The sequence below is a fragment of the Rhinopithecus roxellana genome, chromosome 19 (genome assembly GCF_007565055.1).
Source record: "Rhinopithecus roxellana isolate Shanxi Qingling chromosome 19, ASM756505v1, whole genome shotgun sequence".
Taxonomy (NCBI): Eukaryota; Metazoa; Chordata; class Mammalia; order Primates; family Cercopithecidae; genus Rhinopithecus; species Rhinopithecus roxellana.
In genome coordinates, this window is record NC_044567.1 from 41,739,507 (window position 1) to 41,760,452 (window position 20,946).

The 20,946-nt window shown below is 44.6% G+C and overlaps 1 protein-coding gene, 1 long non-coding RNA gene and 1 other non-coding gene across 3 annotated transcripts; 2 read left to right on the forward strand and 1 right to left on the reverse strand.

Annotated features, from left to right (window-relative positions):
* Positions 1-6,622: 6,622 nt before the first annotated feature.
* LOC104679584 lies at positions 6,623-13,964 on the forward strand. Its single transcript, XR_750344.2, has 2 exons — positions 6,623-7,003; positions 13,051-13,964. It is a non-coding gene; the product is annotated as an uncharacterized LOC104679584 (long non-coding RNA).
* On the forward strand, positions 12,836-12,930 carry LOC115895034. Its single transcript, XR_004055241.1, has one exon. It is a non-coding gene; the product is annotated as a Z30 small nucleolar RNA (small nucleolar RNA).
* A 3-nt stretch (positions 13,965-13,967) lies between the features above and the next one.
* Positions 13,968-17,741, reverse strand: PEX12 (peroxisomal biogenesis factor 12). Its single transcript, XM_010385205.2, has 3 exons — positions 17,011-17,741; positions 16,155-16,708; positions 13,968-15,304 (listed from the first exon to the last, which is right to left on the reverse strand). Exons 1-3 carry the CDS (start codon positions 17,134-17,136, stop codon positions 14,905-14,907), a joined length of 1,080 nt encoding a protein of 359 aa, XP_010383507.1. The 5' UTR covers positions 17,137-17,741; the 3' UTR covers positions 13,968-14,904.
* Between the last annotated feature and the right edge of the window lie 3,205 nt (positions 17,742-20,946).

A 20,946-nucleotide genomic window follows, 5' to 3' on the forward strand; every position in this document is an offset into this window, starting at 1 on the left:
GTCTCTACTAAAAAATACAAAAACTAGCCAGGCGAGGTGGCGGGCGTCTGTAGTCCCAGCTACTCAGGAGGCTGAGGCAGGAGAATGGCGTAAAACCCAGGAGGCGGAGCTTGCAGTGAGCTGAGATCCGGCCACTGCACTCCAGCCTGGGCGACAGAGCAAGACTCCATCCCCCCACCAAAAAAAAGAAAAGAAAAGAAAAGAAATAAAGAAAGAAAGAAAAAGAAAACCCAACAGATGCGGGGGGCAGTGGCTCATGCCTGTAATCCCAGCATTTTGGGAGGCCGAGGCAGGAAGATCACCTGAGGTCAGGAGTTCAAGACCAGCCTGGCCAACACGGTGAAACCCCGTCTCTACCAGAAATACAAAAATTAGCTGGGCATGGTGGTGGGCACCTGTAATTCCAGCTACTGGGGAGGCTGGGACAGGAGAATTGCTTGAATCTGGGAGGCAGAGGTTGCAATGAGCTGAGATCGTGCCACTGCATTCCAGCCTGGGCAACAAAGCGAGACTCTGTCTCAAAAACAAACAAACAAACAAAACAAAACAAACAAACAAAAAAACAGATGCCAGGTGCAGTGGCTCGTGCTTGTAATCCCAGCATTTTGGGAGGCCAAGGCAGGTGGATCACGAGGTCAGGAGTTCAAGGCCAGCCTGGCCAACATGGTGAAACCCCGTCTCTACTAAAAATACAAAAATTAGCCAGGCACGATGGTTGGCGCCTGTAATCCCAGCTACTCAGGAGGCTAAGGTAGGAGAATCACTTGAACCTGGGAGGCAGAGGTTGCAGTGAGCTGGGATTGCGCCACTGCACTCCAGCCTCTAGCCTGGGAGACAGAGCAAGACTCCATCTCAAAAAAAGAAAAAAACAACAACAGATGGGAGGCAGTTAGTTATCTCATTTGAGGGTGGTGGCTAAACTGGGTTAAGCTTTGATACACACAAAAGGGGAGGAGGCAATGTGATCACAGAAGCAGAGACTGGAGTGATGCAGCTATAAGTAAAGGAACGCCAGCAGCTACCAGAAGCTGGAAGAGTATCCCCTCTTCCAGCGGGTCCATGGCAACACTTTATTTGATTTTATTTTTATTTTATTTATTTATTTATTTGACAGAGTCTTGCTCTGTTGCTCAGGCTAGAGTACAGTGGTGTGATCTCGGCTTACTACAACCTCTGCCTCCTGGGTTCAAGCAATTCTCCCACCTCAGCCTCCAGAGTAGCTGGGATTACAGGTGCGCACCACCATGCCTGGCTAATTTACGTATGTTTAATAGAAACAGGGTTTTGCCATATTGCCCAGGATGGTCTCGAACTCCTGACCTCATGTGATCTGCCTGCCTCAGCCTCCCAAAGTCCTGGGATTACAGGCGTGAGCCACCATGCCTGGCCCATGCCAACACTTGAATTTCAACTCAGTGAAACTGATGTTGAACTTCTAGCTGTTCAAAAAAAAAAAAAAAAAAAAAGCAAGAACAAAAACAACAAAAATAACCAAACGAATGGAGCTAGAGGCCATTATCCTTAGCAAACTAATACAGGAACGGAAAACCAAATACTGTATGTTCTCACTTATAACTGGGAGCTCAATGATGAGAACACATAGACACAAAGAGGGGAACAACAGACACTGGGACCTACCTGAGGTTGGAGGGTGGGAGAAGGGAGAGGAGCAGAAGAAATAACTATTGGGTAGTAGGCTTAATACCTGGGTAATTAGATGATCTGTACAACAAACCCCCATGATGTGAGTTTACCCATATAATAAACCTGCACATGTACTCCTGAACCTACAATAAGTTTTCATAAAACAATACGTTTCTGTTGTTTCTTTGTTTTGTTTTGTTTTGTTTTGTTTTGTTTTGTTTTGTTTTGTTTTGAGATAGAGTCTCACTCTTTCCCCCAGGCTGGACTGCAGTGGTGTGATCTCAGCTCACTGTGAGCTCCACCTCTCGGGTTCAGGCCATTCTCCTGCCTCAGCCTCCCAAGTAGCTGGGACTCCAGGCACCCGCCATCGCGTCTAGCTAATTTTTTGTATTTTTAGTAGAGATGGGGTTTCACTGTGTTAGCCAGGATGGTCTCGATCTCCTAACCTCATGATCCTCCCACCTCGGCCTCCCAAAGTGCTGGGATTACAGGCGTGAGCCACTGCGCCTGCCCTTGTTTCTGTTGTCTTAAGCCACCAAATTTGTGGTGATTTGTTACAGCAGCCACAGAATACTGATACACCTCTCTGCCTCTAAATCAAACCAGCAAACTACTGTGTGTCTCTACTTCAATTTGTTTATGATGAAATGACATTCTTAAATAAGTCTCTGGACATCCCTATTTTTGTCATCGTTATTAGCTGAAGCCACTGCCCTACAAAGTTCTGCTCTGCTGGCATCAATCCTTGTACATGTTTGGCTAAATGGAGTTTCCAGGAGAGGAGTCAGAATGGGTACTATGATGTATAATTCGCACAGCAACATAATAACCTCCAAAGGCCTGCTCTCAGCTTTGACTTTAACTCATTTTTCATTCGTGTCACTTCTGAATCCAGTCTCACTTTTAGTTCTCCTGTTTACCTTAATTCTTAGCCTCACTTTCATATTGAAATCCCTCTGATATTATTTATATTTCAAAGGCTAAAAATGACCACCATTTACTGAAAATATGCTTACCAGATGCAAGAGACCATGCTGGGCGCACTACACATCACACAAAAACTGAGACTATATGGCCAGTGAGTGGAAGAGTGAAGATTCAAAACTAGGTCTGTCTAATTCAAAGACTTGTATTCTTTCACTCTTTCAAGTCTGGGATCCTGGATTGCTTGAAAGCCTTCAAAATCAGAAGTCTTATAAGTACCTCCCCATTTTCTTCCCAGTCAAGAGGAATAACATCATTTGGTCAGGAGAACTAGGAACTAGATTACTGTTTTCTTCTTGTTCTTCTGCAGGGTAGTACTGGGGATCAAATCAGGAGAAGCAGGGAATAACGTGGAAAATGAGCAATGGGAACTTCTTTTCCTTCTTCAAAGCTCCTTAGTCAAGTCCCTTGGATATGAATAGTTAGGTTGTCAGGCCAGGGAGGACTTCACATCTTGGCTTTGATAGCTCCCAAGCAAATGTTCCTGATACAAAGCAATTTGAAATCAGTAACTTAGATCATGCTTTTTCCTGTCTCAGGAAAATTCATCTGGCCATGCTATTGACGATTGCTAAGAACAAGAACCCCGAATTTATTTAAGATGTGCTTATTCACTAAGCATTTCTGTTTATCAACAGTTGTACTTATGGTCACCAGACATAAGCCTGCATGTTCATCAGACATAAACCGTCAAATAGCAACTAAAGGGGAAAAGTTGGTCTCTTTACCCACAGGTGCCTCCATCTCACCTCAGTTCTTTTATAGAGATGATCCAAAGAGTATAAATAGAATAGTGAACAAGGGCTCCATTGTGCCACTACCTGACTCCGTGTAAGTTTCCTCACTTTCATTCATTCTTTCATTCAATCAGCTATTTTGGGGCTCCTAAGGTGTTCAAATCCCAGTTCTGCCACATTCTAGCTATGAGAACTTTGTTAAACTAACCTAAGCCCCCGATTTCTTCTGTGTAAACTGGAAATAATAACAGAGCCTCCTCCACAGAATATTTGTCAGAATGAAGTGAGATGATATACATAAAGAGTAAATGTGTATTGTCATGTGCTCTTTGCAGCATATGGTGCCTGGCATGTACTGTCATTTTCATTCAATAATCAATCGTTGGCTTAGCGCAGTGGCTCATGCCTGTAATCCCACACTTTGGGAGGCCAAGGCAGGCAGATCACTTGAGGTCAGGAGTTCAAGACCAGCCTAACCAACATGGTGAAACCTCATCTCTACTAAAAATACAAACATTAGTGGGGCATGGTGGCACGTGCGTGTAATCCCAGCTACTTGGGAGGCTGAGGCATGAGAATTGCTTGAACCCAGCAGGCGGAGGTTGCAGTGAGCCGAGATCGCACCACTGCATTCTAGTCTGAGTGACAGAGCAAGACTCTGTCTCAAATAATAATAATGATAACCAATTGTTGAGCACTTACAATGTTCTAAACATGGCACTACAATTTAGGGCTACCCATCAAAATAAAAGCTTGCCTTCCTTGAGCCAAATATGCAACTTTCATTCTCAAATATAATCCTCAGAATAACTTGCAAGACATGCGTTATTTCACATTACATAAAAGAAAAAAACTGAGTTCATTGAGGTAAAGCTCAAAGTTACACATCTAGTAAGTGGCAGAGCTGAGAGTTGAACACTGATCTATCTGAATCCAAAGCCCAATTACTCTCATCCTGCCACATAGCCTTACTATTAGCTGGAAGAAAAAGACACACGTCCTGGCTGGGCTCGGTGGCTCACGACTATAATCCCAGCACTTTGGGAGGCCAAGGTGGGTGGGTGGATCACTTGCGGTCAAGAGTTTGAGTCCAGCCTGGACAACATGGTGAAACCCCATCTCTACTAAAAATACAAGAATCAGCCCAGTGTGGTAGTGCACGCCTGTAATCCCAGCTATTTGGGAGGCTGAGCCAGGAGAATCGCTTGAGCCCAGGAGGTGGAGGTTGCAGTAAGCTGAGCTGAGATCATTCACAATCTAAAGAGGGAAACCATGTACTAAGCAACTCATGACAGTACAACATATACGATAACATCGACTGAGCACTCTATGTATTAGGCATTGTTGTCATTGATCTTGTAACAGTTCTATCAGGTAGATGCTATTACTATCCTCCTTTTTACAAATAGTGATACTGAAGAACAAAGAATTCAAGTTACTTGCCAAAATAGTCCACATACATGACCACTACACCCCAGTGCCACTCTGGAGAGTTTGCAATGTATGAGCAGTGTTCTCTAGGTGTTCTAGGAGTGACAATAACTATGAGTGAGCATCAGAAAAGATTTCCTAAATGAGATGATTTGTGGGCTGGAACCTGTAAGTAAGAAAGCAACAGGTTGGCCCCTCTCTTCCTTTCTCTGCCATCGTGGTGTGTGCTTGACTCTGCTTCTTGCCATGTCTTCTCACAAGACTTTCAGGATTAAACGATTCCTGGCAAAAAAACAAAAGCAAAATCGTCCCAGTCTCCAGTAGATTTGGATGAAAATCGGTAATAAAATCAGGTAAAACTCCAAAAGGAGACACTGGAGAAGAACCAAGCTGGGTCTATAAGGAATTGCACATGAAATGGCACATATATTTATGCTGTCTGACGGTCACAATCACATTACCATATCAAGCTGAAAATGTCACCACTATCTGGGGAGTTGAACATTTTTATTGGGAATATATTTTTACTCTCTGAATCTGTTATGAACGCGTTGGTTGGCTGGGTTCAGTAAAAAATATGTGAGACCTTTCATTTCAAAAAAAGAAAGAAAGCAACAGGTTGAGAGAAAGGGAGATAGATGGGAGAAAGATAAACCAGGTAGAGGAAATAGCACACGCAAAGGCACACTGTCTTCACTGTCTAATCTCTCCAATCCTTAACGAACGAAAGAGGCCTTGAGTGGGTCTGGTACTGAAGACTCTCCATTTTATTTCTTCTTGTCCTTCTACCCATCCCTATCTAACATTCATCACAATCCTCATTCGCCTTTCGTATGCCACTCCTCTATTTCCACTGCCGGTCTAATCTAAGCTCCTATTAGCTCTCACTTGGACCATTGCAATAGCTTTCTCTGCTTTCACTCTCTGCCCCCCACCAATCTAAATACAGTTGAGGCCGGGCGCGGTGGCTCACGCCTGTAATCCCAGAATTTTGGGAGGCTGAGGCGGGCGGATCACCTGAGGTCAGAAGTTCAAGACCAGCCTGGCCAACACGGTGAAACTCCGTCTCTACAAAAGTACAAAAATTAGCCGGGCATGATGGTGGGTGCCTGTAATCCCAGCTACTTGGGAGGCTGAGGCACGAGAATCATTTGAATCTGGGAGAGGGAGGTTGCAGTGAGCCGAGATCGCGCCACTACACTGCAGCCTGGGCGACAGAGCGAAACTCCATCTCGGAAAAAAAAAAAAAAAGAAAGAAAAGAAAACTAGCCAGGCGTGGTGACGCCTGTCTGTAATCCAAGCTACTCATAAGGCTGAAGCAGGAGAATCGCTTGAGCCTGGGAGGCGGAGGTGACAGTGAGAGGAGATCACGCCACTGCACTCCAGCCTGGGCGACTTGAGTGAGACCCTGTGTCAAAAAAAAAAAAAAAAAAACCCAAAACCATTTCTTCCTGCAATCCCAGGACACACACACACACTACTATAATCCTGCCTCAGATGCTCATTCCCAGTTACGAAACAGGGTACTGGAGAAATCACTCTGCCTAACAGTCGCCCCGACTGCTGAGGGCGGGGAATTGTGGAGAGGGCGGGAGAGAATTGCTCAGAACTTGGAAAGCGACTGGCTTAACTCTCAGGGTAGAGACAGCGACGCAAAGAGACGACTGAAAAGATGTGTTCGCCATCGCTTCCGCTCCACCCCGACGTTCGCCTCGACCTTCGATTGGCTGCTCCTCGCACCAGCCACGCCTCAGGGCCGCCCACGTGACCCGATGTCCGCCGTGGGATTGGTTGTTCGGCGAGAGCCACGCTAGGCTGTAAGACCAGAGCCGGGCGGAGAAGCAGAGGAGAGGGACGCGGGAAGCATGTTTGACCTGGGACTGAAATCTGGAGAGCTTGGCTACCTTCATCCTCCTCAGGCCAGAACAGGCTTCCTGAGACAGCCCAGGTCGTAGGAGTTTTACGAGTTAAAAAGCGGGCTGCAGACCCCTGCCTGGGTGTTTGGTTCAAGCCTTGGCTCTGGCCTCTGTCTTCCCGGGAGTTCGTGAGATTCGGACCTTAGATTGTTAGTATTATTTTGAGGGCCTCCTGTGTGTAAGCACAGGTTGTGCGCAGATGGCTGTGCAGAGCGCCATGAGGTAGAGGCTGGGGGAATGAGGGCTTGGAGGTGCTTGAGGTATGGTCTTTACCTACGTGAAATGTTGGAGGTAAGTCGGATTTATAACGTGTTCATGCTTTTATAATCTAGGAGCTTAGGGTTTAGTAGGAACAGTCGCTCATTCAATGAATTAAACGCTCATTGCTGTGTACTAGGCACCATTCCGAGTGCAGTGGCTACAAAGGCCAGTAGAACATAGTCCTGGTTCTTTAGGAACTCTGTGATTGGGCAAGTGGGAGAGAGGGCGGAAAACGTGAACTGGTGAGTTGTTGGCCTGTGATGCGTGCTTTGGTGGAAGAAAGTGCTGTGAGAGAAGGCGGGATGATTGAAGTAATTAGGGACATTTAACGGAAAGTGATATTTGAGTAAAGCTTATTTTTGTTTTGTTTTTTTGTTTTTTTGAGACGGGAGTCTCGCTCTGTCTCCCAGGTTGGAGTGCAGTGGCGCGATCTCGGCTCACTGCAACCTCCGCCTCCCAGGTTCAAGCAGTTCTCTGCCTCAGCCTCCCAAGTAGCTGGGATTACAGGCGCACACCACCATGCCCGGCTAATTTTTGCATCTTTAGTAGAGATGGGGTTTCACCATGTTGGCCAGGCTGGTCTTGAACTCCTGACCTCGTGATCCACCCACCTCGGCCTCCCAAAGTGCTGGGATCACAGGCGAAAGCCACCGCGCCCGGTCTTGAGTGAAGTTTAAAAAGTATACTTAGGGTGGGTATTTATCCCTCCACGAAAGCGCCTTTTACTCAGCCAGCACACAGCCATCCCTTTGCCATTCCAGATGCCTGACTGGGACCTTGCTTATGGATGTGTGAGCTTTTAATCCCTGGCTGTCATCTCACCCCCTTCAACCTAAACTTGGGATGATTACTCTTGACCCGTTTTTTGAGTGATAAGGCAAATCTCCCCACACCTGGGTTGTGGGGAGAAGGCAGGTAGAACAGTGCTAGTTTCTCGTTGCTGTTATTTTATGGTAACTATACAGCATTTTAAAGTTATATACTCTGTGTGTGTGTGTGTGTGTGTGTGTGTGTTTTTTTTTTTTTTTTTTTTTTTTTGAGACGGAGTCTCGCTCTGTCGCCCAGGCTGGAGTGCAATGGCCGGACCTCAGCTCACTGCAAACTCCGCCCCCGGGGTTTACACCATTCTCCTGCCTCAGCCTCCCAAGTAGCGGGGACTACAGGTGCCCGCCACCTCACCCGGCTAGTTTTTTTTTGTATTTTTTAGTAGAGACGGGGTTTCACCGTATTAGCCAGGATGGTCTCAATCTCCTGACCTCGTGATCCGCCCGTCTCGGCCTCCCAAAGTGCTGGGATTACAGGCTTGAGCCACCGCGCCCGGCCATACTCTGTGTTTAAATATCCCCTTTAAAAAGCCTGAACTATGTAACAATCTAGATGTGACTATCTTACTGTTTTCCCACAAACTAAGAATCCAAATAAATGTTAAAAATCTTTAAAAAAAAAAAAGTATACTTAGGTTTTCTCCCCATCGAAAGGGGTGGAGAAAGCACTCCAGGAACTAGGAAGGCGTACCTGCCGTCATGTGGCTGGAGCACATGGGAGGTTTGCCCAGCTGACGATGGAGCAGATAGGGAGGGATTAGACTTGTAAAGATCTTGAATTACATGGTAGGCTGGCTGTCTGGATCTTAAATACAAAGTGAAATAGGTACCAGAAAATAGATATTAACGTGCTTTCATAACTCAGAAGGAGGACAGGTACCTCCTGTTGGATTGATGAAAAAAGGCTTCATGCAAAAGATGGCATTTTGGAGGGTTGCAAACTGCAGAGATGGGATTTTGAAGTACAGAAAGGATTTCTACAGAGGAGAAAAGACTTTGTAGATGGAGGGCATAAGGTCAAATAGAGCCAATATGAGGACTAAGGAAAATCTGGGTTGATTAGACTGTAAGATATGTTTGAAGGCCAGGTGCGGTGGCTCATGCCTGTAATCCCAGCACCTGGGAGGCCAAGGCAGGTGGATCACTTGAGGTCAGGTAAGACCAGCCTGGCCAACATGGGGAAACCCCGTCTCTACTAAAAATACAAAAATTAGTTGGGCATGGTGGCTTATGCCTGTTATCCCCAGCTACTTTGGAAGCTGAGGCAGGAGAATCTCTTGAACCCAGGAGGCTGAGGTTGCAGTGAACCGAGATTGCACCACTGCACTCCAGTCTGGGTGACAGAGCGAGACTCTATCTCAGAAAAACAAAAGACATGTTTGGTTTATTTATGGTGTATTTAAGGATAAATTTGGGTCTGTTTTGAAACATCTTGATTGCTAAACAAAGTCATGGGACTTTATATCCTAGACCATGGGAAGCAATTGAATGCTTGTGAGTAGTGAGTAATGACTTAATCACACCTCCATATATAAGGGTTAGTATGTTTGTAAGATTCAAAGTACATTGAATGGGAGAGAAACTGGAGGCAGGAGGCCCATTGAGATAGCAGTGTTGTCTGCCAAAAGGAACGTGGGTTTTAGAGTCAAGCACTCATTGGTTTAGAGCTTGACTTTGCTCACAAGTTTCATTATTTCTGGCAGATTTATTTAAATTATTAAGCTCTCTCAGCCTCTGTTTTCTTATTTCTTTCTTTCTTTTTTTTTTTTTTTTTTTTTTTTGAGATAGGGTCTAGCTCTTGTCGCCCAGGCCGGAGGGCAGTGGTGCAATCTGAGCTCACTGCAACCTCCGCCTCCCAGGTTCAAGCTATTTGTCCTGCCTCAGCCTCCTGAGTAGCTGGCATTACAGACACCTGCTACCACGCCCGGCTAATTTTTGTACTTTTAGTAGAGGCAGGTTTCACCATGTTGGCCAGGCTGGTCTCGAACTCCTGACCTCAGGTGATTCACCCGCCTTGGCCTCCCAAAATGCTGGGAATACAGGCATGAGCCACCACGCCCAGTCTCTTATTTCTAATGTGTACTCATTTCACCTGTAGATGATAAGCTAAAAGGTCAAGCATAACCCTTGTGTAACAGGCACTTCATAAGTTACTTTCCCTCTTTTGAGACAAAGATTCAGTCTATCGCCCAGGCTGGAGTGCAGTGGCACAATCTTGACTCAGTGCAACCTCTGCCTCCCTGGTTCAAGCGATTCCTGTGCCTCAGCCTCCCAAGTAGCTGGAATTACAGGCGTCCACCACCACACCCAGCTAATTTTTGTATTTTTAATAGAGATGGGGTTTCACCACATTGACCAGGCTGGTCTGGAACTCCTGGCTTCAGGTGACCTGCCTGCCTCAGCCTCCCAAAGTGCTGGGATTACAGGTGCGAACCACTGCGCCCAACCTAGTTTTTCCTCTTTATAGAGCTTAGTTGCTGAATGGTGAACACAGACCAACAGCTGTCAGTTTTAACTAGGGAATATCAGTCTATTGATGTTGAGAGATGGCTGAAGGCAGTATATGGTGGCCCCAGAATTTTTAGATACGATATCATTTTGAAAGTCTGGAGAGGCCAGGTGGGGTGGCACACACTTGTAATCCCAGCACTTTGGGATGCTGAGGTGGGCAGATCACTTGAGGTGAGGAGTTCAAGACCAGCCTGGCCAACATGGCAAAACCCCATTTCTACTGAAAATACAAAAATTAGCTAGGCCTGGTTGTGCATGCCTGTAATCCCAGCTACCTGGGAGGCTGAAGTAGGACTGCTTGAACCCAGGAGGCAGAGGCAAAAGTGAGCTGAGATAGCACCACTGCACTCTAGCCTGGGTAACAAGAGTGAGAATCCGTCTCAAAAAATAAAATAAAGAGGCCGGGCGCGGTGGCTCATGCTCATAATCCCAGCACTTTGGGAGGCGGAGGAGGGCAGATCACGAGGTCAGGAGTTCAACACCAGCCTGGCCAATAGGGTGAAAGCCCATCTCTACTTAAAAAATACAAAAATTAGCTAGGCGTGGTGGTGCTCACCTGTAGTCTCAGCTACTCGGGAGGCTGAGGCAGGAGAATCACTTGAACCCAGGAGGCAGAGGTTGTAGTGAGCCAAGATTGCACCACTGCACTCTATCCTGGGCGACAGAGTGAGGGAGTGGAGTGGAGAGTGGAGTGGAGTGGAGTCGAGGTCAGCTTTTTCATTCACAAATTGATTTTTCAGATTGTGAATTACCCATGCTTCACCTTGCTTTCTTTATCTTCCATGTCCTTCCTCATTAGTAAATCTAAAGGTAGGACCCTAAAGAAAAATGAAATTGAACCTTTTATTTAGTTGTTACTGAAAAAATATAAATCTGGTAATCATACCTCAAGTTCTCTTTCCAGCTCTGCAGTTAATTTCCTATGGATCTTTGGCAAATCATAGCCTCTCTGGGTTCTTGGACTCTTCAGATAGAAGATTCTGGTTTAAAAACTTTTATGACTATAATTTTAATCTTTGTTGGCAGAAGAATTATAAATCAAATTGCATATTAAATGAACTGGAATTTATAAAGAAATTTAGTAGAAAATCTTTTCTAGGCTGGGCGTAGTGGCTCACGCCTGTAATCCCAGCACTTTGGGAGGCCAAGGCTGGCAGATCACTTGAGGTCAGGAGTTCAAGATCAGCCTGGCCAACATGGTGAAACCCCGTCTCTACTAAAAATACAAAAATTAGCTGGACGTAGTGGCACATGCCTGTAGTCCCTGCTATTCTGGAGGCTGAGGCAGGAGAATTGCTTGAGCCCAGGAGGCAGAGGCTGTAGTGAGCCGAGATTGTGCCACTGCACTCCAGCCTGGGAAACAGTGAGACTCCGTCTCAAAAAAAAAAAATTTTTTTTCTAGGCCAGGTACAGTGGCTTACACCTGTAATCTAGCATTTTGGAAGGCCAAAGAGGGAGGATCACTTGAGCCCAGCAGTTCGAGACCAGCCTGGGCAACATGGCAAGACCCTGTCTCTACAAAAATTTTTTTTTAATTACCTGGGTGTGGTGGTGCTCACCTGAGATGTCAGCTACTCAGAAGGCTGGGGTGGGAGGATAGCTTGAGCCCAAGCAGTCTGAGGCCACAGTGAGCCATGATCATGCCACTGCATTCCAGGTTAGGTGACAGGGCAAGACCCTGTCTCCACAAAAAAGACATAAATTTAAAAAAAAAAAAAAAAAAGAAGAAAGCATATTTTCTAAAGCTTTTGCTTTTGAACTAGGCTAAGGGTAGGCTTATAGACTCAAGCCTGTGATCCCAAGGTTTTGGGAGGTCAAGGCGGGAGGATCACTTGAAGCCAGGAGTTTGAAACCAGCCTGGGAAACATACCAAGACCCTGTCTCTACAAAAAATTTAAAAAGACTTCACCAGGGGTGGTGACGTGCACCTGTAATTCTAGCCACCTGGGAGGATCGCCTGAGCCCAGGAGTTTGAGACTACAGTGAGCCATGATCACACCACTGCACTCCAGCCTGGTTGACAGAGTGAAACCTTGTCTCAAAATAAAAAATAAAAATAAATATTCATTGAAAACAAGTCAGGCATGGTGACTCACACCTGTAATCCAAGCACTTTGGGAGGCTAAAGAGGGTGGATTGCTTGAGTCCAGGAGTTTGAGAACAGCCTGGCCAACATGGTAAAACCCTGTCTCTACAAAAAGTACAAAAATTAGCTACGTGTGGTGGCCTGTGGCTGTAGGCCCGGCTACTTGGGAGCCTAAGGTGGGATGATCACCTGAGCCTGGGGAGGGTTGAGACTGCAGTGAGCCATGATCAGGCCGTTGCACTCCAGCCTGGGTGACAGAGTAAGCCCCTGTCTTAAAAAAAAAAAAAAAAAGAAAAGAAAGAAATATTAATTAGAAACCCATGGTTGAAACTTACCTGAATAGAAGGCTTTATTTTTCTCATAGGTAAGGCTGTGTTTTCTTGGATGTGAAACTAGGGCACTGGGTTGCTCTTAGGTAATACAAGGAAATGAAATGCAGCGATGCGATGATGAGTGAAGTAGTCTGACCTGGTATTGCCATTGCTTCAGTGTTGGCTTTGACCAGGGTATGATCTCTTAATCTTCTCTCTGAGCTGATTCTGGTTGTGGTTTTTCCACACGGGTGTGTTGTATCCCGTTTGGACACTGGTTTTATCATATTTAAGATGTTTCTTTTATGTTCGTTTGAATTACTGATACTCAGTTTTCCTTCTTAGGTTGAGATGAAAAATCTTGCTTTGGATTCTTCACGGAGGACTACATCATTTCAACCCTGAATCTGGCTCAATTCTATTATTCACTTATTACTGCATTTAAAACGTTTTATTGGCTGGGTGCAGTGGCTCATGCCTGTAATCCCAGCACTTTGGGAGGCCAAGGCGGGTGGATCACTTGAGGTCAGGAGTTCAACACCAGCCGGGCCAACATGGCAAAACCCTGCCTCTACTAAAAATACAAAAATCATCTGGGTGTGGTGGCGTGCACCTGTAATCACAGCTACTTGGGAGACTGAGGTGGCAGAATTGTTTGAAACCAGGAGGTGGAGGTTGCAGTGAGCCGAGATCACGCCACTGCACTCAAGCCGTGGCAACAGAGTGAGACTCTGTCTCAGTAAAAAAAATAAAAAAAAAAAATGTTTAATTAACCATGATATTTGCTTTAGTAAAACCTTTGAGGTTTAACAAGAATTTTAAAATCCATTACACTTTTCTTATGGCATATAAAAGTTTAAATTTTTTTTTATTGTCTCAGCTAACATCATAAATGCCTTAATGTTAAAATCCATGGAATATTCTATTTAAAGTTTTAGCTTTATCACCTCTGTGCTATCAGAGAATGCTTTGAATTGGTAAAATGAGTTAAAAGTATTGGAAAACACCTGTGTCAGCAGAGGCTCTCAAAAATCATTTTCATCCTTCCTCGTCTAGTGATGACTTTTTTTTTTTAAACCATGTTTTCACCAGCCTGCCAATCCAATGGCATAGATGCTCCTACATAGGCAACTTAAATGTTTCTTAAGTTGATGCAAGGTATTTTGCATGAGGCTGAATTCTTATTGTTGGAGCAGAGGATTTTTGTTCCAACAACTGAATTGGCAAAATGTCAATATAAAAATATCTCAAAAAGTCAACGGTAGTCTGAATGAAAAATTTATTTTAAACACCTCAAGTAATCTTTACATTTCTACAAAATCATAACAACATGGAAGTTCTTTTCCAGAAACATTTATTCTTAAAATCTACTTAAATGTTTCATAGAAACTTTAGTAATAACCAGAATAATTCATGACCGTTTAGCAAACTCCAAGCAGCAAGCAGAAAGAACTTATTAAAATATCCTTTCTTTACACAATTAGATTAGTATTTTGCTTCACATCTTCATTGCTTGTTAGCTTTGCAAAAATACAGGAATCTTCAGACTAGTCTCTTTGTAACACTCAACCCCAGAAAGATAAGGAGAGCTCATACAGGAATATCCCTAAATATCCTGAATATCCAACTTTTAAGATATCCTTTTTTTATCCTTAATGGGTCACAGTATATGGAAGGAGCTTTTTTTCCTCCCTAAAGTGTTTCTAAGCATTTCTATCAAGAGCAGGTCTACATTTCTTATCGTTTGCAAACTGATGAAATTTCCACCTTACGGACAGGCAGGTAAATGCTTTCTTTTCTAAAAAGGCTTGCTAACACCTCACTGTTCACTTTATTTTTTATGCGGTCTAACCTGGGTTTTTCCCAAGAGCTTCTGTACTTCTTATATTTTTAAGGAAAGGGATAGACAAAAACTTGTGTACTCATTATTGTTTAATCTCTACACTGGCCCTCATATCCCCTGCCAGTCCTGATTCTTCTACTTTAAGCAGTTTGGTCAACTGTAAGTAGGGTTCTGGAGAGCAGGCTAAAAGGTTAGGATCAAATGGGCATATCCTTTTAAAGAAATCCATATAGTCATTTAAAGTTCATGTAGTTATGAATTGAGGCTGAGAAGTGTCAACTCAGTACCATACTGAAACCAGCTCTGTGGTATTATAGTGCAATACTTTTGTTGTGAGGATAAGACACAATTCCCTTTCAGTTCTCGGGGGAGTAGAGTTTAATCAGATGTTGTACTTCTGTTGGATAACCTGTGATGGGACAAGCTTGGTGACTCCTCACATAATGAAACACACAGCGGTAACAAAACACATAGCCAGAAGTGGCAAGAACAGTATCATTCACCCGGGTTTTACGACACAGTGGGCACACAGTCTTCATTTTGGGTAAGAGGGGAGAATCAGAGTTATAGTCTAGGTGTACAGGTGGTGGTGGAGTAGGCAGGGCAGTCAATGACTTGATGGTTTCTTGATTTTCAGATGAGTACCACCAGTCAAGGAACTGCAAGAAGAATACACCCACAGAAAGGCCAGTAGACAGGGATAAGGCAACACCCCCCACAGCTTTCTTCAGAGCTGACTTCATCTTCTCACTAACACTGTTGGGAGAAAAGAACAAGGAGGCAAAGAGAGAAACTTTATTTAGGTTAATTACAAAGTGACTAACATAAATGCAGTTCTTACATTTTTCATCAGAATCACTGGGACTGAATGGTTGGTAGACTATCTCCTTAAGGATCTATTCTAAATGATTCTTTATAATTTACAGTATTTTAGGGGCATAGGAGCTAAGCTCTGTTTTTAGTAACATGATTAGGGTTTGGTTTTGTGTTTTGAAAGAGAAATTAGTAGAGAATTTGATTATATAGATCTCCTCCCTTTTTTCAGTGGAAGATAGTGATCTAGAAAAAAAAAATTCACTTAACAAAAAACTTCGCAGTATTGAGGAATGTATATATTTGAACTTGTAGGAGAATATAAATATGAACTAGAAGGAGCACAACAACAACATGATTAAGAGCACAGTCTTAGGCTGGGTGCAGTGGCTCACAGAGCACAGTCTTTAGAATTGTATTGATTTGGCTTGAATCCCAGCTCTGCCACCTTCTAGCTATGTAGCTACATGACCTTGGCAAGGTACTTAACTGCTTGGGTTTAGTTTCCTCAACTGTGAGCTAATACATTTACTTCATTGGGTTGTGTTGAGGATTAAGATAATGCACGTAAAGAAAGCACGTAGCCCAGGATCTGGGACATAGCAAGTATGCACTAAAGTATACCTAGTATGATAAAGGTTACCAGGATGACAGTCCTTATTTTATGGACACAAGGAATAGCTTTTCTGTGACTTTATGCAATACCACAAAGTTAACAGGTGAATTTCACAAAACTGGAATAAGATTTTAGAATTTACTAACTAAAGATCTTTTGGAAATGTTAAGGCCTTACCTTCTGGCTGGCTGCTGCATCATGCTGGCCTTAGCTGGTTTGTGCTCCAGAGCTTGTATATCCTGAACTGTCAGTCGACCTAGCCGAACTCCAGCCAGCCTCAGCAGTGGTGAGTGATGCTGAGCTTTTCCTAGGATGTATCGAAGTTGTTGTACAAGAAACCATCCTTCCCAGGCCATATTCACAAATGGGTAGGCTGCCAGGAAGGCTCTGTAAAATCGTTTCCAGCGGGAAGAAGGGGGATGAATAGAATATTCATCCTCTTCTCTCAGGCTGGAAACCAGCTTCTCCAGCTTCACTTTCAGATAGGGAAGAAGAACCAGGACCATAATTGATTTCCAAAGCTGCTTCTTTGGGAGACCAGCGCTAGCCAGTCTCTGAGACTTGTGAGTGTCCCCCATTACAATTCTCTTTAAGCCATAAAAGTTTTCAGAAAATGAGGCACTGGTTCTAGACAGGTAATGCTGCTGGACCAGAAGATCTAGCAGAGTAAAGATTTCATCAAACCACCTCCACAAGAAGCCATAGTGGGTGGGATTTGATTCTGCAAGAACCTAAAGCAAAATAAAGCAGTAAGTAAAATTCATTCCATTACACAAGTTCCACACTTTCTATTTACATTCCCCCTTTTCCTCTAAAGTCTATACATTTTGTCTTAAGTCACTTTTGGACCCTGAAGTGCTGGGTGTTCAGTACAGGTCTCTACACATAACAGAGACTCAACAACTCTTAAGTCATGGGATACAAGTTATTTGCAAATTGGCTATTTCAAACGCTAGGCCACCAAATAAGCACAAATTATTCGTTGGTTTTTACCCAGTGGTCCCTAAAACCTTTCCAAGAATTAATACCTTACCTTTACCACATGCTGAAGAGCGGGTCTCACTGCTGTCATTAAACTGTCCTGTGCTACCACCTCAAAGATGGATGGCTGGTCATCGGCTACAGAAGCAGTTGTGATGTGAGCCCCGTGCTCAGCCATAGCTTCCTGTGTGTACTGGCTTTCACTTTTCCCACAAACTCTCTCGTGAGCATGAACTTTTTCGGGAGGAAGGGTATCAGATGCGTGCTTAGTCTTAAAGGTAAACTTTCTGCATGATATCTGAAACTCGAAACAATCTTAAGGACAAAAATGAACTGGGAAAAAAAGACCTGTTCTGGAGGCGGAGGGGAGTCTCAAGAAGGTTAAGAACAAAGTTAACTCGGACCTGGGTGGAAGTGGTATGTGCGAGGGGGTAACTTGTCAAATGCTGCACCTCAAGGCAGAGCGTGACGGGGGGACGCGACGCTCTCGAGCTGCGAACCAGAAAACCCCCCTCCCCTCCAATCGTGAGAGCTCAAAAGCCAGCCGACTCTAAGGATTCAGTCGTGCCACTGTAAGCCGGGACATGAAGGCTAGCTCCAGCTGTTGGCTTTGAGCATCCCCGCCTGCGCCCGTCCTTGCTCGCTGACCCCACGCGAGGCGCAAAGAACCCACGACGCCACGTTTGAAGGGAGGTCTCCGCTTTATGACAGAAGCCGCACCCGGAAATAGAAATAGAAACCACCGGGACCTCAGGGACGCCTGGCGGAAGAGAGGCACTCTAGTCCCGAATGCGGCCCGGAAACCGGAACTAGAGAACTCTATGACCCATCCGAACTTCCGCTCCCGCCCCGCTGAAATAGAAGAGGGTTCTTGCGGTCTGGTTCTGGCTATGAATATTCAGCTGGTTTGCTTTAGTTTTCGTAGCTGGGTCTGCGTGGTAGCCTCGCTGGAAAGCTACAGCTCTGAACCTCTCTCTGCGAGGTCTTTTTGACAAGCTGTTTGGGGCACCGCGCAGACGTCTGGCGCCGGGAGCCAGAGCTCCGGCCAGTTGCTGAGCCCTGTGTTCCTCCTGCAGGCGATGGAGCTAGGGGCGGAGGGAGGAAGGGAATCTGGAGGTGGAAAGGACTTTGCTGTACACGCGCGGCAGGGATGGTGGTTTATTTATATGTCTTCGCCTTCCAGAAAGGATTTAAAGCGACAAAGCAGGAGATAGGAGCCTTAGATTTATTGCCGCCAATTTTAAGGAAAGATGATTGGATTGAGAAAGGTTCATGCTTGTTCCTCGGTACTTGAGACGGTTAATTTTCATCCAAGCTGGTAGTTTAACGTCTTCCAAGTTTTGGCTATATTCAAGCATAACTCCATGCTCTTGCTATACTGGAAGAAAATGGTCTCCGTCCTTGAACACAGTTGGATATGTCACCACCAGCGATGTGAATACAGTGCTAAAACAGGGAGCTTTATGAATTGTAACTAGCATGCACTGGGGACACTTAACAGAAAGGTTCCTTTCATGCCGTTTTTATGCCAAAACGAATGTGATTTACCTTAAGGTTTGTAAAGTACTTTTATGTTATGTACAGCTTTGTCTCACTGGAGTTGGCTGACACAGGCTTATGAGAGTTCCACCTCTCCTTCCTTCCTCTGGGAAGTGCCACCTCTGGGCTAAATAACTGGGAATAGAAGGTATTGTTTACTGCCCTAGAGGCCCTTGTGTTATAAAAATAATTGGTTTGCATAATGAGAACCCTCAAAAACAAGGTTTGGATTTAGTTACTCCAATAGGAGAGAAAATCTTGCAAATTGTCCTTAATTATAGCTATAAAAAGTGTTTTTTACTCTACCAAAATCCATCATATTGATACATGATTTTTACCTTGCAGAGTTTTAAGACTAGACATAGTTTATTGATATAAAGCACCTGGATACATATTAGGTGCTTGTTTAATAGTAACTGTTATGTGCAAGCTTTTCTTAAGTGAATAGCAAATATACAAAGTTGAGAAGTAGCATCAACGAAAGCAGGAAATTAAACATTTTTATCAGGGATCTTTGGTTACAAGCAAAAGAAACAGGCTAATTTAAACTAAAACGGAATTTTAGTTTAGAAGTGTATGGAGTAGCTCACAAAAATAAGTAAAGCCGGCCCTGAAAGAATAAGAAAGTAACAATACTATTGGGACTGCCTAACAAGAATTAGAAGTACTTATCCAGGCAACATTGTTGGCAATGAACGAGCTTCCACTAATTTCTGTTTGTGTGTATGCTCATGATACAAATTTCGACTGACCTCTCGGTTCAAGTTCCCTCTCCACCCTCTCTTTTACTCTTAGCTAGGGGAAGGCAAGATGTCTTGATTGACAGTCCCATGGAAGTACTCCAGAAGTTAACTAAATGAATGGCGTAAGAAAAAGGAGACCGGGCACGATGACTCACGCCTATAATCCCAGCACTTTGGGAGGCCAAGGCGGGTGGATCACCTGAGGTCGAGTTCGTGACCAGCCTCACCAACATGGAGAAACCCCGTCTCTACTAGAAATACAAAAAATCAGCCGGGCGTGGTGACACGTGCCTGTAATCCCAGCTACTCGGGAGGCTGAGGCAGGAGAATCTCTTGAACCCAGGAAGCGGAGGTTGTGGTGAGCCGAGATTGCGCCATTGCACTTCAGCCTGGGTGACAGAACGAGACTCTGTCTCCAAAAAAAAAAAAGAAAAAGAAAAAGGAAAGGTAGGGCCAGGTACGGTGACTCCTACCTGTACTCCCAGCACTTTGGGAGGCTGAGACACGTGGATCATTTGAAGTCAGGAGTTTGAGACCAGCCTAGCCAACATGGCGAAACCATCTCTAAAAATACAAAAATTAGCTTGGAGTGGTGGTGCAGGGGTGGCAGTTCAAGGCTGAGGCAGGAGAATCGCTTGAACCCAGGAGGCGGAGGTTGCAGTGACCTGAGATCACCCCACTGCACTCCCGCCTGGGGAACAGAGCAAGACTCTGTCTCAAAAAAAAAAAAAATTTTTTGCAAGTCGAATAAGAGGTCTGGGAGGCCCAACTCTTTTAGACTGGATGATCGGAATGTCCTTCTGAGGACATAACAAACCTAAATTATGAGGAGCCAGCCATATGAAGAGTTGGGGAAAAGAATATTAGGCAGAAGGAACAGTATTGTGAAGACCGTAAGGTGGGAAAGAGCTTGGTGTGTTTGAGGGCTATTATAGCTAGGGAAAGGTGAAATGATGAGGAAATGAGCAGTGACTGAAAGGCATAAAATGATGTTAGGTAGACAGGCCAAACCATGCAGGGACTCACAGGCCATGGGAACGACCCTGGGTTTTAGTCCAAGTGCAATGGGAAGCAAGCCAATCAAGGATTCACACACCAGAGATGAGATCAGGTGTGTGTGTGTGTGTGTGTGTGTGTGTGTGTGTGTATATATATATATATATATTTTTTTTTTTTTTTTTTTAACGGAGTTTTGCTCTTGTTGCCCAGGCTGGAGTGCGATGGTGTGATGGCTCACTGCAGCCTCCGCCTCCCGGGTTCAAGCGATTCTCCTGCCTCAGCCTCCCAAGTAGCTGGGATTACAGGCACCCGCCACCATGCCCAGCTAATTTTTGTGTTTTTTTATTTTTGTTTTTGTTTTTTTGTTGTTGTCGTTGAGACAGAGTCTCGCTCTGTCACCCAGGCTGGAGTGCAGTGGCCGGATCTCGGCTCACTGCAAGCTCCACCTCCCGGGTTTACAATTTTTGTATTTTTAGTAGAGACGGGGTTTCATCGTGTTGGCCAGGCTGGTCTCGAAGTCCTGGCCTTGTGATCCACCTGCCTTGGCCTCCCAAAGTGCTGGGATTACAGACGTGAGCCACTGCGCCTGGCCAGGTTTATATTTTTTAAAGATGTCTCTGATGGTTTTGTGGGTGTGCAATATTTACATCATCAAGCTTTACATTTATGATATATGCACATTTTTGTTTTTGTTGTGTTTTCTTGAG

Excerpts from the sequence above, each read along its gene's own strand:
- PEX12 (XM_010385205.2), bottom strand. The coding sequence starts at position 17,136 with ATGGCTGAGCACGGGGCTCACATCACAACTGCTTCTGTAGCCGATGAC. Across the intron at positions 16,709-17,010 it reads CTCTTCAGCATGTGGTAAAG|GTTCTTGCAGAATCAAATCC; the intron begins GTAAGGTATTAA and ends ATTTTGCTTTAG. Across the intron at positions 15,305-16,154 it reads ATGCAGCAGCCAGCCAGAAG|TGTTAGTGAGAAGATGAAGT; the intron begins GTAAGGCCTTAA and ends TTCTCCCAACAG.